Raw genomic sequence first — 17,153 nt, 5'->3', positions numbered from 1 at the left:
GTATGTGTGTGCGTTGTGTGTGGGTGTGTATGTGTGTGTGTGTGTGTGTGTGTGTGAGTGTGTGTGGGTCTGTATGTGTGTGCGTTGTGTGTGGGTGTGGGTGTGTGTGTGAGTGTGTGTGGGTCTGTATGTGTGTGCGTTGTGTGTGGGTGTGTATGTGTGTGTTGTGTGTGGGTGTGTATGTGTGTGTGTGTGGGTGTGTATGTGTGTGTGTGGGGTCTGTGCTGCAGTGGGCGTCTCTCAGCATCGTCCACCTTCCTGCAGCCGCAGCTTTCCCACGGTTGCCTAGGAGACACCATGTTGAGTGGCTGCAGAGTCGAGAAAACGAGGGAGGTGAGAGAGAGAGAGAGAGAGAGAGAGAGAGAGAGAGAGAGAGAGAGAGAGAGAGAGAGAGAGAGAGAGAGAGAGAGAGAGAGAGAGGAGAGTGGCGGGTGAGAGAGAGAGCGAAGCAGAGAGAGCGGCGGGTGAACAGGGATAAAGATACGGATGGGATGCCAGGAGATAGGTAAAGATAGAAAACGTGGGTGAAGTGAGAGAGAGAGAAGGAGAGATGTGGGAACAGAGAGAGAGAAAGAGAGGAGCAGCCAGCAGCACGGCAGAAGAGGAAGAGATAAGAGGAAAGATGAGGCAGTGAGAGAGAGGAGGAGGATGACAGAAAGCAGAGAGGAGACAGAAAGAGGAGAGAGAGGAGAGAGAGACAGAGAGGCTCCTTCCCTAAGAACCAGCACCGTGACATTTCAAGCACATTGTTCCAACCAATCAGATCATCTATAAGCCCCCCTGCACCAATAATTTACAGCTATGCATATGTGCAGTACACACTTCCACCCACAGATCCAGTTTATGTACGTGCGCACATAAATACAGATGCAGTTTTTCACATTTGGATTTAATTCATTTAGCATGTGCTTTTATCCAAAGTGATGTACAAATCTTGCAAATTCGAAAGCACAGGAGAAGATCTAGGACAGTTCTAACAGCATTGTGGCGTTTAGAGTCAAGGAACGCTCTGGATTCTCAGCCACACACTGCAAAAAAAAAAAACGCTCGGCTGCCAAGCACGGGATGAAAATGCGATGAATAAAGTAACAGTAGCACGTGCACGGTGGTCCTTCAAGTGCAGGAGCGACTTAAGGAGACCAAGGAGTGCTCACACGTACACACTCGTAAAGAGTGAACACACACACACACGCACACCCTCGTAAAGAGTACACCCTCGTAAACAGAGATGGCACACACGTCCACACAGAGGACTCTGCCTGCGCGCGCTGACAGCTCAGCACTCTGTGAGGAGCTCCTCATCAATGAGTCACATGTGAATGTCGGAGAGAAGAGGAAGAGAGGGAGAAAGGAGGAGGTGGAGAGGGAGAAGAAAAGCGAGGGCAGGGAGGGAGAGGAAATCAAGCCCAGGACGAGGCCAGGCAGCCTGGATGCGTAGAGCAGAACGGAACATACAGCCTTGAACCAGGCTGGTCCTCCCTCTCTCCTTCCTTCCTTTCACACTCCCTCCCTCTCTCCCTCCCTTTCCCCCTCTCTCCCTCTCTCCTTCCTCCCTCCCTCCCTCTCTCCCTCTCTCCCTCCCTCCTTCCTTCCTTTCACACTCCCTCCCTCTCTTCCTCCCTCCCTCCCTCCCTCCTTCCTTCCTTTCACACTCCCTCCCTCTCTCCCTCCCTTTCCCCCTCTCTCCCTCTCTCCTTCCTCCCTCCCTCCCTCTCTCCCTCTCTCCCTCCCTCCTTCCTTCCTTTCACACTCCCTCCCTCTCTTCCTCCCTCCCTCCCTCTCTCCCTCCCTCCTTCCTTCCTTTCACACTCCCTCCCTCTCTCCCTCCCTCTCCCCCTCTCTCCCTCTCTCCTTCCTCCCTCCCTCCCTCTCTCCCTCCCTCCTTCCTTCCTTTCACACTCCCTCCCTCTCTTCCTCCCTCCCTCCCTCTCTCCCTCCCTCCTTCCTTCCTTTCACACTCCCTCCCTCTCTCCCTCTCTCTCTCCCTCTCTCCCTCTCTCCCTCTCTCCCTCTCTCCCTCTCTCCCTCCCTCCCTCTCTCCCTCTCTCCCTCTCTCCCTCTCTCCCTCTCTCCCTCCCTGCCTCCCTCCCTCCCTCTGTCTTTCTACTGGTACTGTGAACAGGAAGTGGAGGGTGAAGGTGATGGAAGGCCAGACTGTTGAAAAACAGAAAGATAGAATAGTCTGGCCCTCCCGAAACACAAACGGTTATCGAAACTGTGATAGCAATCCCGTTTCCATGGTCACCTTATCTTTAGAGTCCCACCTCAACAAACACACACTGTTGTCACTTGTTACTCCAATCTGGTGCATGCCTAGCCTTGACCCTGCGACCTAGATGCACGTGCACACACACACACACACACACACACACACACACACATGCACACACCGCCATAAACGTGCACGGCAGAGCCATACACATGCAAATGAACACCAGGCCCAAAACAAACACGTTCAACATTTCAATGAAAACAGAGCAGATGTCCGGAGAACACAGCTACACATCCCACACACTCCACCAATCAGAGCTACAGATCCCACACACTGCACCAATCAGAGCTACAGATCCCACACACTCCACCAATCAGAGCTACAGATCCCACACACTGCACCAATCAGAGCTACAGATCCCACACACTCAACCAATCAGCGCTACAGGCACACAGACTCAACCAATCAGAGCTACAGGCACACAGACTCAACCAATCAGAGCTACAGGCACACACATGCCAACATCAACACACACTCGGCCCAGGTTGTAATCCCTGCTGGACCAGCCGCAGTGCCCCGCACTCCCAGCATGCCCTGGGCCCATCTGCATGTGTGTGTGTGGGAGTGTGTGCATGAGTGAGGGTGTGTGTGTGTGTGTGCACCTAATGTGGCATGCAGAAGCTACCCTTCCTGTCGCATCACATTGCATCATGTGAACCATGAAGTGAGGTCGGTCATCTCTCACTGGAAACAAACTTTGTATTACTATGTGTTCCCATGCTACATTGGTGACTGTTGTTTTTACACCACCGCCACAACACATTCTAGAACAACATAGAAAATCACAGTTTAAAATCTATTGAGATCAGATGCATCTCAGAGGCCATGTGGGGTCTCTCCTGGTGAACGTGTTCCCCACAGAAAGTTCCCCTCTCCCCCTCTCTCCCTCTCCCCCTCTCCCCCTCTCTCCCTCTCACACACTTAGCTTCTTCCTTCCCTCCTCGTTACTTTCTCCCTCCCTCCCTCCCTCCCTCTCTCCCTCTCTTCCTCCCACTCTCACTCCTAACCTCACAGAGTGCTGGTTGCCATGTGAACAGGTGCTGAAGAGCTCTCCGTTCTCCATGCAGGCACTGACACATTCTCCAACTCTCTCTCTCTCTCACACATAAACACAGACACACACACACACACTGCTGCTTACCTACACTGAGAGGTCCAGGTGCGTGGGCTACAGTAGAGGAGAGGAGTGGAGGGGAGAGGAGAGAGGGTAGGAGAGGAGAGAGGGTAGGAGAGGAGAGCACTTTCCTTATATAAAGCCAAAAAGGAGGCTAGTGTGTGGGCAGCCATCTCTCTTTCAATCCCTCAATTCTTCTTTTCCCAGAGAAAACCAGAATCCCTCCCACACACACACAACCTAGTGCAGTCACATCTGCACTCCCTCCTGTCTCTCCACCGGCATTCGTTTGTTCACTCGTCTTCTCATTTCCATCACTTTGCTGCCTGGATTCAGCGGCAGACGGAGATTCGGGGTGGAGTTCAGAGAGAGAAGGCTCTTCCCTTGCCGACTGGTGCCTGTCTGGCGGTCGAGCATGATAAGGGTTAATAGCCGACACTTTCGTTATGATCACTTTCCAAACACTTTCTACACGTCACATGGGCCTGCAAGGTAGTTTCCCACCTTGCCTCACGCGTCCCAATCAATCATACCGGAGTCTCTCGACACAGAACAAGAGTCTTTGTATTCAAATCTGCTTTGTAGCCCGCCCACGCATTAGCACTGTCTCGGCATGCCAGTGTGTGTGTGTGTGTGTGTGTGTGTGTGTGTGCATGCGAGAGAGAGAGAGAGAGATCAAGAAAACTCAACCAAAACAAAACATGGTTATGTAAGACCTCAAAACGCTGACCTTGAAAGTACTGTCTGTTTTATGGGTCTGTCAAGAATACTTATCATCTCTGCTCACCTGGGAGGCAGGTGTGCGCACACACGCACGCATACTCACGGAAGTGCGGCCGTGTGACTCACACAGTTCATGCTAGTTGTCTGGTGTGGCCAGCCCGAACAGTGTACTGATAGCGGTTGATGCCGAGACAGATGCCAGCCACTCCTCCCACCTGCAGCCTTCCTGTGGCCCCGGAGTCCGTTTCTGTCACACAGTCACATTATCTGCGTGAGCTCAACGCGGAGGAGCGCTGTAGTAAGGAACACCAGGGTGTGACTCTGTGCAGCTGAGTCTCACCCTGGGGTAGCGCCTTGTTTACGCTGGGTCCAGACACTGCGGTGGTGACACTGAGCCAATGCGGTGTAGTCTAGAGGTGTTATGGTGGCCAGGGTTCAATTCCTGACCTTTCTGATACGTTAAACAATACACACCCACGACCACTCATAGACACACAAACAAACAAACAATCCTGACAGAGACTAAATTTTAAAAAAACTGGATTGAGACTAACCTAAATCTATAATCCCTAAATTCATTTCTGCTCCACAACTCCTGTAGCTGGGTTACTCTGTCTGCAATGCTATCATCACATCCTAACCGGATTCTAGAACATTCCGGGGAGCGCAGGTTAGCAGACTGACTCGGGGGAAACAGGTTGAGCCAGACCGTAAACGTGTCAGCTATCTGAAGGGTCGCCAGGGGCAACGCTCCCGGACCCCTGAAGGAGATTCCCACAGAAAGATCACATGAAGAAGAACCTCCGGACACACCTCAACTCCTTCCTCCGTCGCCACAGCGACGCTCGCCAAGTGTGGAAAAGAAATCCAACCTGAGACGCTTCTAAATCAAATGTTGGCCCTCCATTTTGTCCCAGATATACATACTTTAAACAATGTAGTTTGTTTTTATCGCCATGACCTACTGGCGGATACACCGAGCCAAAGAAATCTCTTTGTAACTGATAACATGACAGTACTAACCGAAAATCAGTCCGGAATGTTCTGATTCTGACAGGCTGGATCCTCGGGCTGCACGGACACTGGAATGTGAGCATGCTCAGTCAGTCTGGTAGGCATGCCTGACCCCAGGCAGGGAGCAGAGGTCAGGGCAAGGTCACGAGGACCTGCACTGCCTCAGACTGCAATGCATCATGGGGAATTTCACAGCAAGAGGAACTGTTTTGGAGAAGTGCTGCAGGAGCAGTGCACTGAACTGAACTGAATTCAACCAGTACGTTCATCAGATCCAGACACACTGAGCCCATGAAACTGACATCAGCTCCGAACTCCATTTAGGATCAGGGAACCAGGAGAGTCACTGTGCACAAAGCAGTTGTTTTTATTCCCACCCAGTCCAAACACCTCTGATTATGAAAGCCAGTCTGCCTAGTCCTCAGACTGGCCCATAGCAACTAGAACCAAGATGTGTTGGTACAGGCTAGAAACCAAGGCACACACCTAATTACCGGCACACACCTACGCAGCCTCGCTGAGTCTGGAGGGAACTCCAGTCCAGGAACACAGGTAGCAAAACAAACAACCCAGGCGCGTCTCAGAGTACACATCAAATACGCCCACAAACACAGGTCATTCTTCCACCAACCAACCTACATCGTTCACCACTGATCAGGTGATGGTTGTGGGCTGTGCTGAGACCAGCCCAGCGGGGTACTGTTGCTCTCTCTGAGCCGCAGGAGTCTGTTGATCTCAGGGGGCGATAGTCTGTCAAGCAGTGTCACGCAGCATAATCCACATCGTAAGTCGATGGGAGGGGATCAATGCAATCTGAATTAGAGGATGGGACTGGGGTGGCAGAGCTCCACGGGAAACTACAGCAGTCTGAGTCTGTCGAGGCTAGCTCTCTGATATTGATGTTGGCTGGATGACTGGATGACTGGCTGGCTGGTTTGGCTGGCTGACTGGTTTGGCTGGCTGGTTTGACTGGCTGACAGGCTGCCCGTCTGACAGGCTGGCCAAGAGACCCTCAGTTACATTACTTTAGTTACTGATAACTTACCGGATACATGCCTGTACCATGTAGGCTGAGGCCTTACCGCAGCGACCTGGGTTCGAATCCGGCCTGGGCCCTTTGCTGCATGTCTCCCCCTCTCTCTCTTCCCTGCCTTTCCTGTCACACTTCACTAAGAAACTGTCCAACAGAGCCAAAGGACACACACAGAACATATTGATAGTATACCGCTGTGATGGTCTCTAAGGAGTCCTACCCAGATCAAGAGCAAGTTATTCAGTTGTTCCCATTCACGTTTCAGACCGGGGAAGGTTGAATGTTGATAGACTTGCTGGGCAGGCTGTAAGGCCGTGGCAGAGTGGTGCTGTGAGGATGTCCTTATGAGCCTCACATCTCCAGCATTACAGCCAAACTGCTCTCCTAACATCTCCTCTACTGCTGAGCTGTCTGGCTGCAGGCCAACCATGTGTCCTGAGCTGTGTTTAGTACAAACTCTTGACGGCTAGATTACAGACCGTGCTAGGATCTGGCTCAGCTAAGAAGGGTTCTCACTACTGGAATAGCCAACTTGAACTCTCTGAGAGAATGTAATGGAGCAGCCATTGTATTCGAATTTGCAGTTTAGTATTCTGATGGGAGTATAGAGTACATTTGTGATTCAGTATTGAATTACGCAATCGCTATCGTTTCTGCAAACCAACCTCTGACATCACTCTACGAGATCCAGCCTCAAATTAGTGTGTTAGCCATTTCCCAGCCAAAAGAGAATTTTTATATTACGATGACAATCATGACCTCGTTTTTTTTAAATTAATAAATAACTGCAGGAGGGCCCAGTGAGTGAGTGTGTGTGTGTGTGTGTGTGCGCGCGCCTGCGTGTGGTTGGAAGGGGGGGGCTCGCACTTCACATGGGCTGCATCATCAAAAGCCATTTTAACATCAAAGCCACGGGCTTTAATACACTTACTATATGCACCGTGTCCTAATGTTAGGAAAACGTACACGCAGAGGCAATGGTATTCCACCGAGAACAATATGTCACTTGAACTCAGGCATGAACTTAACGTGTTTTTATTTGGCGTGAGAGATGTGGCGTGCTCTCATAATAACAACCTTTCATTTCGACCGCTGTGCACTGGATCACGCACCTTCCTCATTGCAATTTGAACCATTATAGGCTATAGAATGCATACTGGCGATTCTTAGTGTGAAAATACTTTATTTGTATACCTTATACAATTCCGTATAGCTTGACTACCGCCTATATTGTCTATGGGCCTATCCCTTAAATTGGGCATGTTCAAACGTGCAGATGCTGCTCCAATGTGGATTGTATACGGCAATGCGTGCAACCAAAATGACACCGTTTAAAGATGCTTTTTCAAACGAGTGGCATTAACTTGCTGTTTGTCTAAACCAAATCAACCACGTTGTTAGATGCTGACAAATATATTCTTGCTGAGAAGGTCTGTTTACCTGTACAGTTGCCGTATCGTTTCCCCGCAACGCTGTCCAGCAGCGCTAGAGCGACGTTGTCCGGTGTGTCCGCGGGCAGCGGGGTCCAGCTCGTTTCCAGACTCGCTTCGGAACTCTGCTCATCACTGGACAGTGAGGGGCTCCGGATGTCGGCGGTGGCCGACGGCCAGCACGGCGGTTCCTCCGAATCCGGACTAAACACCTCTCTGGCCGGGCCGCCCTCTGGTGAGGTCTCCCTGAAAAACGGAACGACACGGGAAAGACTGGCTCGGCGCCGAGATGCACTCGTACCGGTCGCCTTGTCCCCGAAGCCACCGGCTCTGGTGAGAGCAGTGGTCTGTTTCTTCAAAAACTTTTCAAGAGGCTTCATTCCGGCCGGCATTTTGATGTGTCCCGCTTCAAGGCCTTGTATCGATGATGATTGATTGTAAACTAAAGATGTCTGTAGAAACTTCAGGCACGTTTGACTCTACATTATAGCCTACAACCTACAACGCGTACGCAATGTTTGCTCCTTGCAGTAGTAGCCTACGTTCTTGTATGGGGGAAAAATTAACCCATTTGCCAAATCACGATTGAGCCAGGGTAAAAAAAAAACAGAACCGGAGCGCGGTGTTCGTTGAATCGTTAAATGAAGCTTTCACACAGGAGAGCTTTGGCTGGGCACGGTTTTCTGGCCAAAACCCAACGCTTAACCTGCTCCACAACAAACCTCTCCCCGTCTCCTCCTTCGCTTCTGCAGTCCCTCCACGGTTGCGCGTGAAACCGTGTTTCGTTTTGAAATCCAGTCGTGCTGGGTCTGAAGCGCCAGGTGCAGTCAGACCAGTGGGTGCCTCGCTTGCTGTGGATCTAAAAACAAGGCGCCGAAAACAAGTCTCCACCCGGACCGTAATTAGATAAATGGAAATACAAGATAAGAAGAACAGCAGGGCTTGTTTAGCGGGCTCTTCAACCGCCTCTTTCCCACTAAATTACGATCCGCCTATGCCGAGATGACCGTCGCTTCCATTGATGAATGGGGGGGTCTCTATGCTGGCGTCGGTAGCCTCCAATCTGCTGCAGTGTGGCTGTAGACGATGGCCTTGGTGTCTCTCAGTAAGTGCGAAGCTCGTCCGCCTCCAGTTCTCCGTTCGAAGGCAATGCGATTATTCAGAGGGCTTGAGAATTGACTATGAAACACGCTACCCCTCCCTCTCGTTCTCTGTCACACTCACACCCTTCAGGGGTGTGTGGATGTGCTGTGCCCGGGACTGCTTTGCACTCACACGTCTCCTCCGCCTCTCTCTCTCTCTCTCTCTCTCTCTCTCTCTCTCTCTCTCTCTCTCTCTCTCTCTCTCTCTCTCTCTCTCTCTCTCTCTCTCTCTCTCTCTCTCTCTCTCTCTCTCTCTCTACCTCTCTCTCTACCTCTCCCTCTCTACCTCTCCCTCTCCCTCTCCCTCTCTCTCGCTGCAGTTGCGCGGTTGCTTCTGTTTGTAGTCCACTTTACCCAACTGCAGCTGCTACCCTCCGCTGCCAACGTAAACAGATTAAAGCTCAAAACTAGTCAAAGGCTACCCTTCTAAATAAACTAGAGTATTTTTAAGCACCGTAATCCTAATGGGCCGGTGTTATTTCTTAGACTGGGCTATTAGACAGGGACAGGCGGTAAGACAGCCAGTGGTTGCAAGCTGTTTTCGCCAGCTTTAGGGCCCATCTGGGTGAATGGTTTTAACAGTAGGTATGGTTGAAACCATTAGCAACATGCCAAAATCAAGAGGTTCACAAATGAATAATTGATGCAAGTGGCTGGAAGTCAACTCCATATTTGAAAGCAGTTGGTTAAAGGCACGGTTTTATAGATTCATTATTTATCATAGAGCAATACTCTGATCACTGTTAACTTTTATTAGTTCTCCTAATTTAATGCAAGTGAATATTTAATGGAATTAGTGGAAGTAGGCTATTCTGAGTAGAGTTTGGACAAATGAGTATTCCCAAACATTCAGACCAGGAGTAGGTTTATTTTCAAATGTGGGTGGGCCATCTTTTTGGATGCGGCTATTAAATGTAATTGACTTAATTAAAAGTGTGTGTGTGTGTTGTGGTGGGGGAGGGAGGGGGGGCAGATTTGCAATTTTCCAAAAGTGTATAATGAAAACTACTGCCCTAATTCTGCTCCATATTCACTCTGGTGTTCTGTGTGCATGGGAGCTTCCATGTTCCTGACTGGGAACAGAAAATCACTCAGGGGGTATTTTTGGAATCGTAATTATTGGGTATACATTGAAGGGTATTGAGCTGAGAAGCTGTGCTGTGGATAACAATAGGCCTACAGTGAGTCATTCACATCAATCACGCTGCTATGCTCAAGGGGGGGAAATGGTTTCCAAACGTAGACAAAAATGTGTGCATGAGTGTGTAGAGGTGTGTGTTTGCCCCTGTGTGTGTGTAGAGGTGCAAGAGTTTCACCCCTGTTTGTGTGTGTGTGTGTTGTGACATAATTCTAGCATGGGTTCCCGTTCGCCTCACGCTGCTGTTGATCAGCTGGCCAGCAGGTTGAAATGAGACACTCCAGACTGGAGGTCACTGTTTTCACCCAGCTCACTGGCGGAGGCTGGTAGAGAACCTCTAGAGAAGGGTGTTCAATCCAGGTCCACAGGTTACACTGTCCTGCATGTTCTAGAATGTTTCCCTGCTCCGACACACCTGATTCTAATGAATGGGTCGTTATGAAGCTCTGTGGGAGCCTGATAACGAGCATGCATTTGAACCAGCTGTGCTGGAGCAGGGAAACATCTAGAACATACAGGCTGGACCGTGGACCCAGAGGACCAGGGTTCAACACCTCCGGACTTTGGGCTATCGAGTCTTTTGGTGTCTCAGCAAAACACACTCAGGGATGACTGGCAACAAAGTCAGTTTCATATGAAAAAAAAGGATGATACTTTTATGGAGTGCAGAGGCAAGGATGTAGCTGTTGGAGGAAGATTAGAGGCAGGTCTGTAGCTGTTGGAGGAAGATTAGAGGCAGGTCTGTAGCAGTTGTAGGAAGATTAGAGGCAGGTCTGTAGCAGATGTAGGAAGATTAGAGGCAGGTCTGTAGCAGTAGGAGGAAGAGTAGAGGCAGGTCTGTAGCAGTAGGAGGAAGAGTAGAGGCAGGTCTGTAGCAGTTGGAGGAAGAGTAGAGGCAGGTCTGTAGCAGTTGGAGGAAGAGTAGAGGCACATCTGTAGCAGTAGGAGGAAGAGTAGAGGCAGGTCTGTAGCAGTTGCAGGAAGAGTAGAGGCAGGTCTGTAGCAGTTAGAGGAAGAGTAGAGGCAGGTCTGTAGCAGTTGGAGGAAGATTAGAGGCAGGTCTGTAGCAGTAGGAGGAAGAGTAGAGGCAGGTCTGTAGCAGTTGGAGGAAGATTAGAGGCAGGCCTGTAGCAGTAGGAGGAAGATTAGAGGCAGGTCTGTAGCAGTAGGAGGGCGACGTCTCGGACAATCCCTCTTATTGTTCTGTTGTCTTTCCCAGAGATGACATCATCGCCTCTTCTTTAGCTCATCCATGAGGCCTGTGGAGACGAGGCTTTCACTCTACCCTGACTGACAGGAAGGAACACACACATACACACACACACACTCACACACACACACACACACACACACACACACACACACACACACACACACACACACACACACACACTAGCCTTCTAGAACCACAGTTCGGATACCATGCCAAGTGTTATTAGTCTATTTCTCTACATTTCTTTCACACACACACACACACACACACTCCCAAGCCCCCACAGGGAGTTGTGTCCATCTGGCAGACCCATACAGTAGAGAGGCAGGTCAGGCCCACCTCTCACCCTGAACCAAAACCCCCTCATGTCCAGCACACTGAAAACAGACACACACATCAATACCCAATCATGCGAAACACGAACGAATCAATATCAAAACAGAAGTCACATCCTAAGTCTGGCTTGAGGGAATCACCACACTGTCTCTATTAAGTCAGAGAGTAAAGAGGAAAGAAAAGTATAGAAAGAAACAGGGGAAGGTGACTAGTAACCTGATATCCGTGTTAGCGATGACAGGGGTAACCTGATGTTGCTACACGAGCCTTCAACAGTGTCTCATCTCCGCCTCAGCCCAGCTGGTCGGCACAGCTGAGAGAGTCACCTGACACCACAGAGCGTGACGACCAGAGGTCCAGGATGCTGCTCACAGGCTGGTCGTTCGGTCTGCGTGGGTCAACTGAGTTACCAAACGTGGGTAACTTTCGTCTTTCTGGGGAAGACATAAACAAACAAACAGAAACTTTGTGGTTACTACGGAAAGTTTGGAAAGGGTGGAATGGTGACGCAGAGTTGTGCTTCTGTTTCTCCATATCTCACAACTTCTGCTTTCTGAATTTCTTTACCAGGGTTTCTGTCAGTCTTATTTTTGTTCACTTCGCCACTTTCCTGATGGAATCTCCCTCAGTCTCTGTTACCCTAACATGAGCACTTTTACTTTCAATTTGACTGTATTTCTAACACTGCCCACACATACACTGGCTTCAGTTGAAAGACTGTTGAAGACAAAGTTTTTTTTTGTTTTTGACTTCTGCTTTTGCTTCCACGTCAGTTCATTAAACAGTCGATACCATGTTTATATGTTACAGGGACGTATTAAGTCCCAGTAACAACATAAGGCTTACATGCATGCGTGCGTCTTAATGATTTCATCCTCACTCTCTCTAAGCCGGGAGTGCTGCCGTAACTATGGCTTGATCACATCTGTCATGTCTCTGTGTGTGTGTGTGTGTGTGTGTGTGTGTGTGAAATGATCAGCAGGATGACACATGACTGTGGGTGCCTTCTGCACATGCTCTGTCACTCACTCCTGTGATGGACTCATCTGGACAGCCCCCTCCCACACACACACACACACACACACACACACACACACCTCCCCCGCCGCTGTCACAATGCTGTCCTTTTCCATATTGCCCTCCTGAACCCCCGCTGACACACACACACACAAACACACTCACTCACACACTCACACACACAAACACACACACACACACATCCACGTACACACAAACAGACAGTGAGCTAAGACAACACAGTCATCCACAGGGGACAGTATCTGGGACTGTTCCAGCATCAACCAGATTATCCTCAGATCATCACAGGGGCTCCACTGCTAGCCTGCAACACACACACACACACACACACACACACACACACACACACACACACACACACACACACACACACACACACACACACACACACACACACACACACACACAGGTACACAAACACACAAGCAACACACATCCTCCCAGAGCGTAGTTGTTCCTGATTATGCGAGCACTGAGTCCTCCCCCCCCCCTCTCTGCTTGCTGTTCTGTGCCACAACAATAATAATAACAATAATCAGATCTTAAATGTACGTGGTGTCTTTCAAGAGACACATTCATCGGCTGCTAAGGCTCCTTCCAGGTTCCCAGCTCAGCGTGGATGAGTCAGACAGGGAAGTTTGTCAGTAGTAAAACTGAAAACTGACACTTGAACAAGGGTTAGGGTTACACACGACAAGAATCTCAACTGCCACTCTCAACCCTCCCAGCAGCCCTCCTACTCAGCTCATTACTGCTCTGTTCTGCTGGCTTCATAATCACCAGTGATGACTTCGAGAGATTTCTGCTTATGACTGTCTACATTACATACACACACACTCACACACACACACACACACCTTGCCCTCCTCCCCACCACCGATCACACAGCACATGCAACCTCAACCGCTCAGCTGTGTTTAAGACTGGGTTGAAGACAACTGGAAAGGAGAAGTGGAGAGAAGAGATCATGTCATCGCCATCCTCACAAAACTTGTTTACTCGGGCCTGTGGACAGTAAGTGTCAATGTGAAGTGGCCAGTCACCATCACCACGGTGACACCAGAGTGTGACCTCCGCCAGTACAGAACAACACTGAGCTCCTGGGAGGGGGGGTGCACCTCAGGCCAAGGCTGGACAGACAGACAAACAAACAGGCAGGCAGGCAGGCAGGCTGAGAGACAGACAGACAGACAAACAGGCAGGCAGGCTGGCTGGAGACAGACAGACAGACAGGCATGCAGGCTGAGAGACAGACAGACAGACAGACAAACAGGCAGGCAGGCTGGCTGGAGACAGACAGACAGGCAGGCAGGCTGAGAGACAGACAGACAGACAGGCAGGCAGGCAGGCTGGAGACAGACAGACAGGCAGACAGGCAGGCTGGCTGGAGACAGGCAGGCAGACAGGCAGGCAGGCTGGAGACAGGCAGACAGGCAGGCTGGCTGGAGACAGACAGGCAGGCAGGCAGGCAGGCAGGCAGAAGGAGAACACAGACAGCCGTGACCCGTGTGTTTTCCCAGCCGGGTCTCTGTGGGTCTGTGATCATTAGCTGGAGTCTGCTCTGTTAGTCTGTGGATGCTCCACGGCAGTGACAGGAGCTGTGAATCATGCCTGGGGTTAATGCCCTGTCACATGCTCTCTCTCTCTCTCTCTCTCTCTCTCTCTCTCTCTCTCTCTCTCTCTCTCTCTCTCTCTCTCTCTCTCTCTCACACACACACACACACACACACTCACAAGTAACACACACTCCAACGCAGAGGCACTGAGACACACACACGCAGACCCCCCACACACACACAGACCCACAGACACACACGCAGTACGGGGGAGGGGTCTGCGCTGGTGACATCACCCAGGGTATCAGGGTGCTTTGTTTGTCAGCCGTTGGCCCGTGACGGTGACAATGACAAGCCCCGCCCCCACCGCGCCCGCCCCCACCGCGCCCCGCCCCCACCGCGCCCCGCCACGCCACACACCGAGCAGGGAGCTGTCCGCACCCCGCGCGTGTGTGTGTGTGAGAGAGAGAGAGTGTGAGTGACAGGTCATTAAGCTCAGGCATGATTAACCAGAGCACACTACACGGACACAGACAGGCACACTGTCCTCAGGGGGGGAGGAGGCACACTGAAGGAAAGGAAAATGAAGGAACTCATAAAGGTATTTTCAGTAAAAGATGATTGATGTCCCATGTAACAGCTCACACTGCGAAAACCGTAAATCTAACTGAGGGTCATAAACCTGTTTCCAGATTTGAAATCTAGTTCGGCTTGGTTGTGGTATAAATGGCTTAACTACAGACTCAATTGAAGTAAACAACCTTTATTTTCAAGCAATTGTTTCAAGTGACATGTTCTTCCTGCACAGGCGGCCAAACAGACTCGTTTTGAGGAAGCTCAGAAGTCATCATTTAGCTCCTAGATTTCTGGGGACGTTTTTGGATCGTCTCTTTACCGACCAGCTGCATGCTGACACACCCTCTACTCTGCAGGGAGCGGAGGGATGAGCTGTGGAACGATCGTCCCCCGTCCCCCGTCACACACACACACACACACTCATGTACTTCATGCAGAAAGCCTATGTACACCTCCTCCTGCTCCATCATGTCTCTGCATGCTGGCGGGTCGGCCAGCCCCACCCCAGGCGGTCGCGTTCGTGAGGAGGGGCGAACCCTTACCATAACACAAACGTCACCTTAACCACCATCAAAAACAGTTGTGCTCAGACAAGAAGGTAGGCATAGAAAAAGGAAAACGAAAGAAAGTTGAGAAGAGTTGTTTTTATTTGGAGCTTCCAGATACCCTATGTTACGCAGGGGGGGGGGGCAATAAGAGAGAGTGGGGTGGGGGTCGGAGGTTTGTGGAGAACAGAAGAGGGGTGGAGAGCGATGGAGATGAAATAATCTGGCAGCAAGGAAGAGGGGAGGGAGTGAAAGAGGTTTGGGGGGAAGGGATGGGATGGTGAAGGGAGGGAAGAGGGGGTGATTAAGGAGAAAGAGGGCACTCAGAGAAGGAACAAGCAAGCAGGGCTGACAGAGAGAGAGAGATGTAGAGGAGAGAGAGAGAGAGAGAGAGAGAGAGAGAGAGAGAGAGAGAGAGAGAGAGAGAGAGAGAGAGAGAGAGAGAGAGAGAGAGATATGGGGATTAAAACATGATACCATAGTAACAGCTACCGGAAGACAGTCTACATGGAGGAGAGAGAGAGGGAGGGGGAGAGAGAGAGAGGGAGTGAGGGGGAGGGAGAGAGAGGGAGAAAGAGGGGGATAGAAAGAGCTAGAGGGAGAGTGAGGGAGAGACAGAGGGAACATGTGAGAGAAAATGTGAGATTTTTAGAGAGGGAGGGGGAGGGGGAGGGGGGGGTTGTGTGAAAACGATGGCTGATTCTTTTTTTGAGTGGGAAGTGTTTTATCACCAATAACAGACCGGTTAGAACGCAGACACCATCAATGGTTCGATTTTTCACATAACCCAGTTACATAACCAACATGGCTGCCATCCACACCCGCCCCCGACCACAGTCGACTCCACTGTCGATCCCAGCTTCTCGCTCAGCAGCAGCTTGGGGAGAGGGTTCAGGCCGACGCGCTGCAGCAGAACGGGAGCACACTGTAGCAGTATCCAAAAGGACACGAACAGCAGTGTACTTTTTCTTCTGCGTCAACTTCATTTTTATTCCGTAGTTCCACAGTTCTACATCTTATGTTGGTCTGATCCAGTCTTTCTCAACCCTGGTCCTCGTGCCCCACTGTCCTGCATGTTCTAGAAGTTTCCCTGCTCCAACACACCTGATTCAAATGAACGGGTTGTTACCAGGCTTCTGCTGAGCTTGATAATGACCCGTTCATTTGAATCAGGTGTGGGAGAGCAGGGAAACTTCTAAACTAGAACCAGGGTTGAGAAAGGCTGGTTTAATCAAACATCTAAAAAACAAAACACCAGTTAGGTCGACCCCACGTGATAAGAGCTTGGCTGGAACAAACATACAACATAAATAGCTGCAACACACACTGCACCAGCAGGCATCACACACAAGGACACGATGCACACACAACACCACATACACACACCACATACACACACAAGGACACAATGCACACACAACACAACATACACACACAACACCACATACACACACAACATACACACACAAGACCACATACACACACAGAATACACACACAACATTCACGCACAACACCACATACACACGCACACACAAAGTGCATCCTGAAACCTTTATTTTATAACCCTATGAATATGTATATGGATGCACTCACTCGGCAATAAAGCATTGTTAAAGACAGTACTGTATTGGGAGCCATGTCGCGTAGAACTAATAGCTCTTCGCCTTATAAATATTCACTTGTTAACTATTAATCATACTACATGTTTGTTTTGTGTCAAATTGTCTTTCATTGCTCCACAATACTCCTTAACCCTTCAAGTAAGAGAGGGAGTTGAATTTAAACAGGGGCTTGACTGTCCTCGCTCTGAGCAGAGATGCACACACATTACACACACACACATTACACACACACACACACACACACACATTACACCCACACACACACACATTACACCCACACACACACACACATTACACCCACACACACACACATTACACCCACACACACACACATTACACCCACACACACACACACATTACACCCTGGCCTGAGATCAAAGACAGCTTCCGCCGCAGTCT

The 17,153-nt window shown here is 50.2% G+C and overlaps 1 protein-coding gene across 1 annotated transcript in view; it reads right to left on the bottom strand.

Annotated features, from left to right (window-relative positions):
* rapgefl1 (Rap guanine nucleotide exchange factor (GEF)-like 1) overlaps positions 1–8,830 on the bottom strand; it is an 18,646-nt gene extending 9,816 nt beyond the window's left edge. Inside the window, exons 1-3 of the mRNA XM_062483993.1 lie at positions 7,566–8,830; positions 4,794–4,870; positions 4,281–4,356 (exon numbers count right to left, since the gene is read on the bottom strand). Coding sequence (XP_062339977.1) covers positions 4,281–4,356; positions 4,794–4,870; positions 7,566–7,978 — 566 coding nt within the window. The 5' untranslated portion in view covers positions 7,979–8,830. The remainder of the gene's footprint in view (positions 1–4,280; positions 4,357–4,793; positions 4,871–7,565) is intronic.
* Positions 8,831–17,153: the final 8,323 nt, after the last annotated feature.

Source organism: Osmerus eperlanus, chromosome 2 (assembly GCF_963692335.1).
Source record: "Osmerus eperlanus chromosome 2, fOsmEpe2.1, whole genome shotgun sequence".
Classification (NCBI taxonomy): Eukaryota; Metazoa; Chordata; class Actinopteri; order Osmeriformes; family Osmeridae; genus Osmerus; species Osmerus eperlanus.
This window is presented reverse-complemented; position numbering and strand designations above follow the sequence as displayed.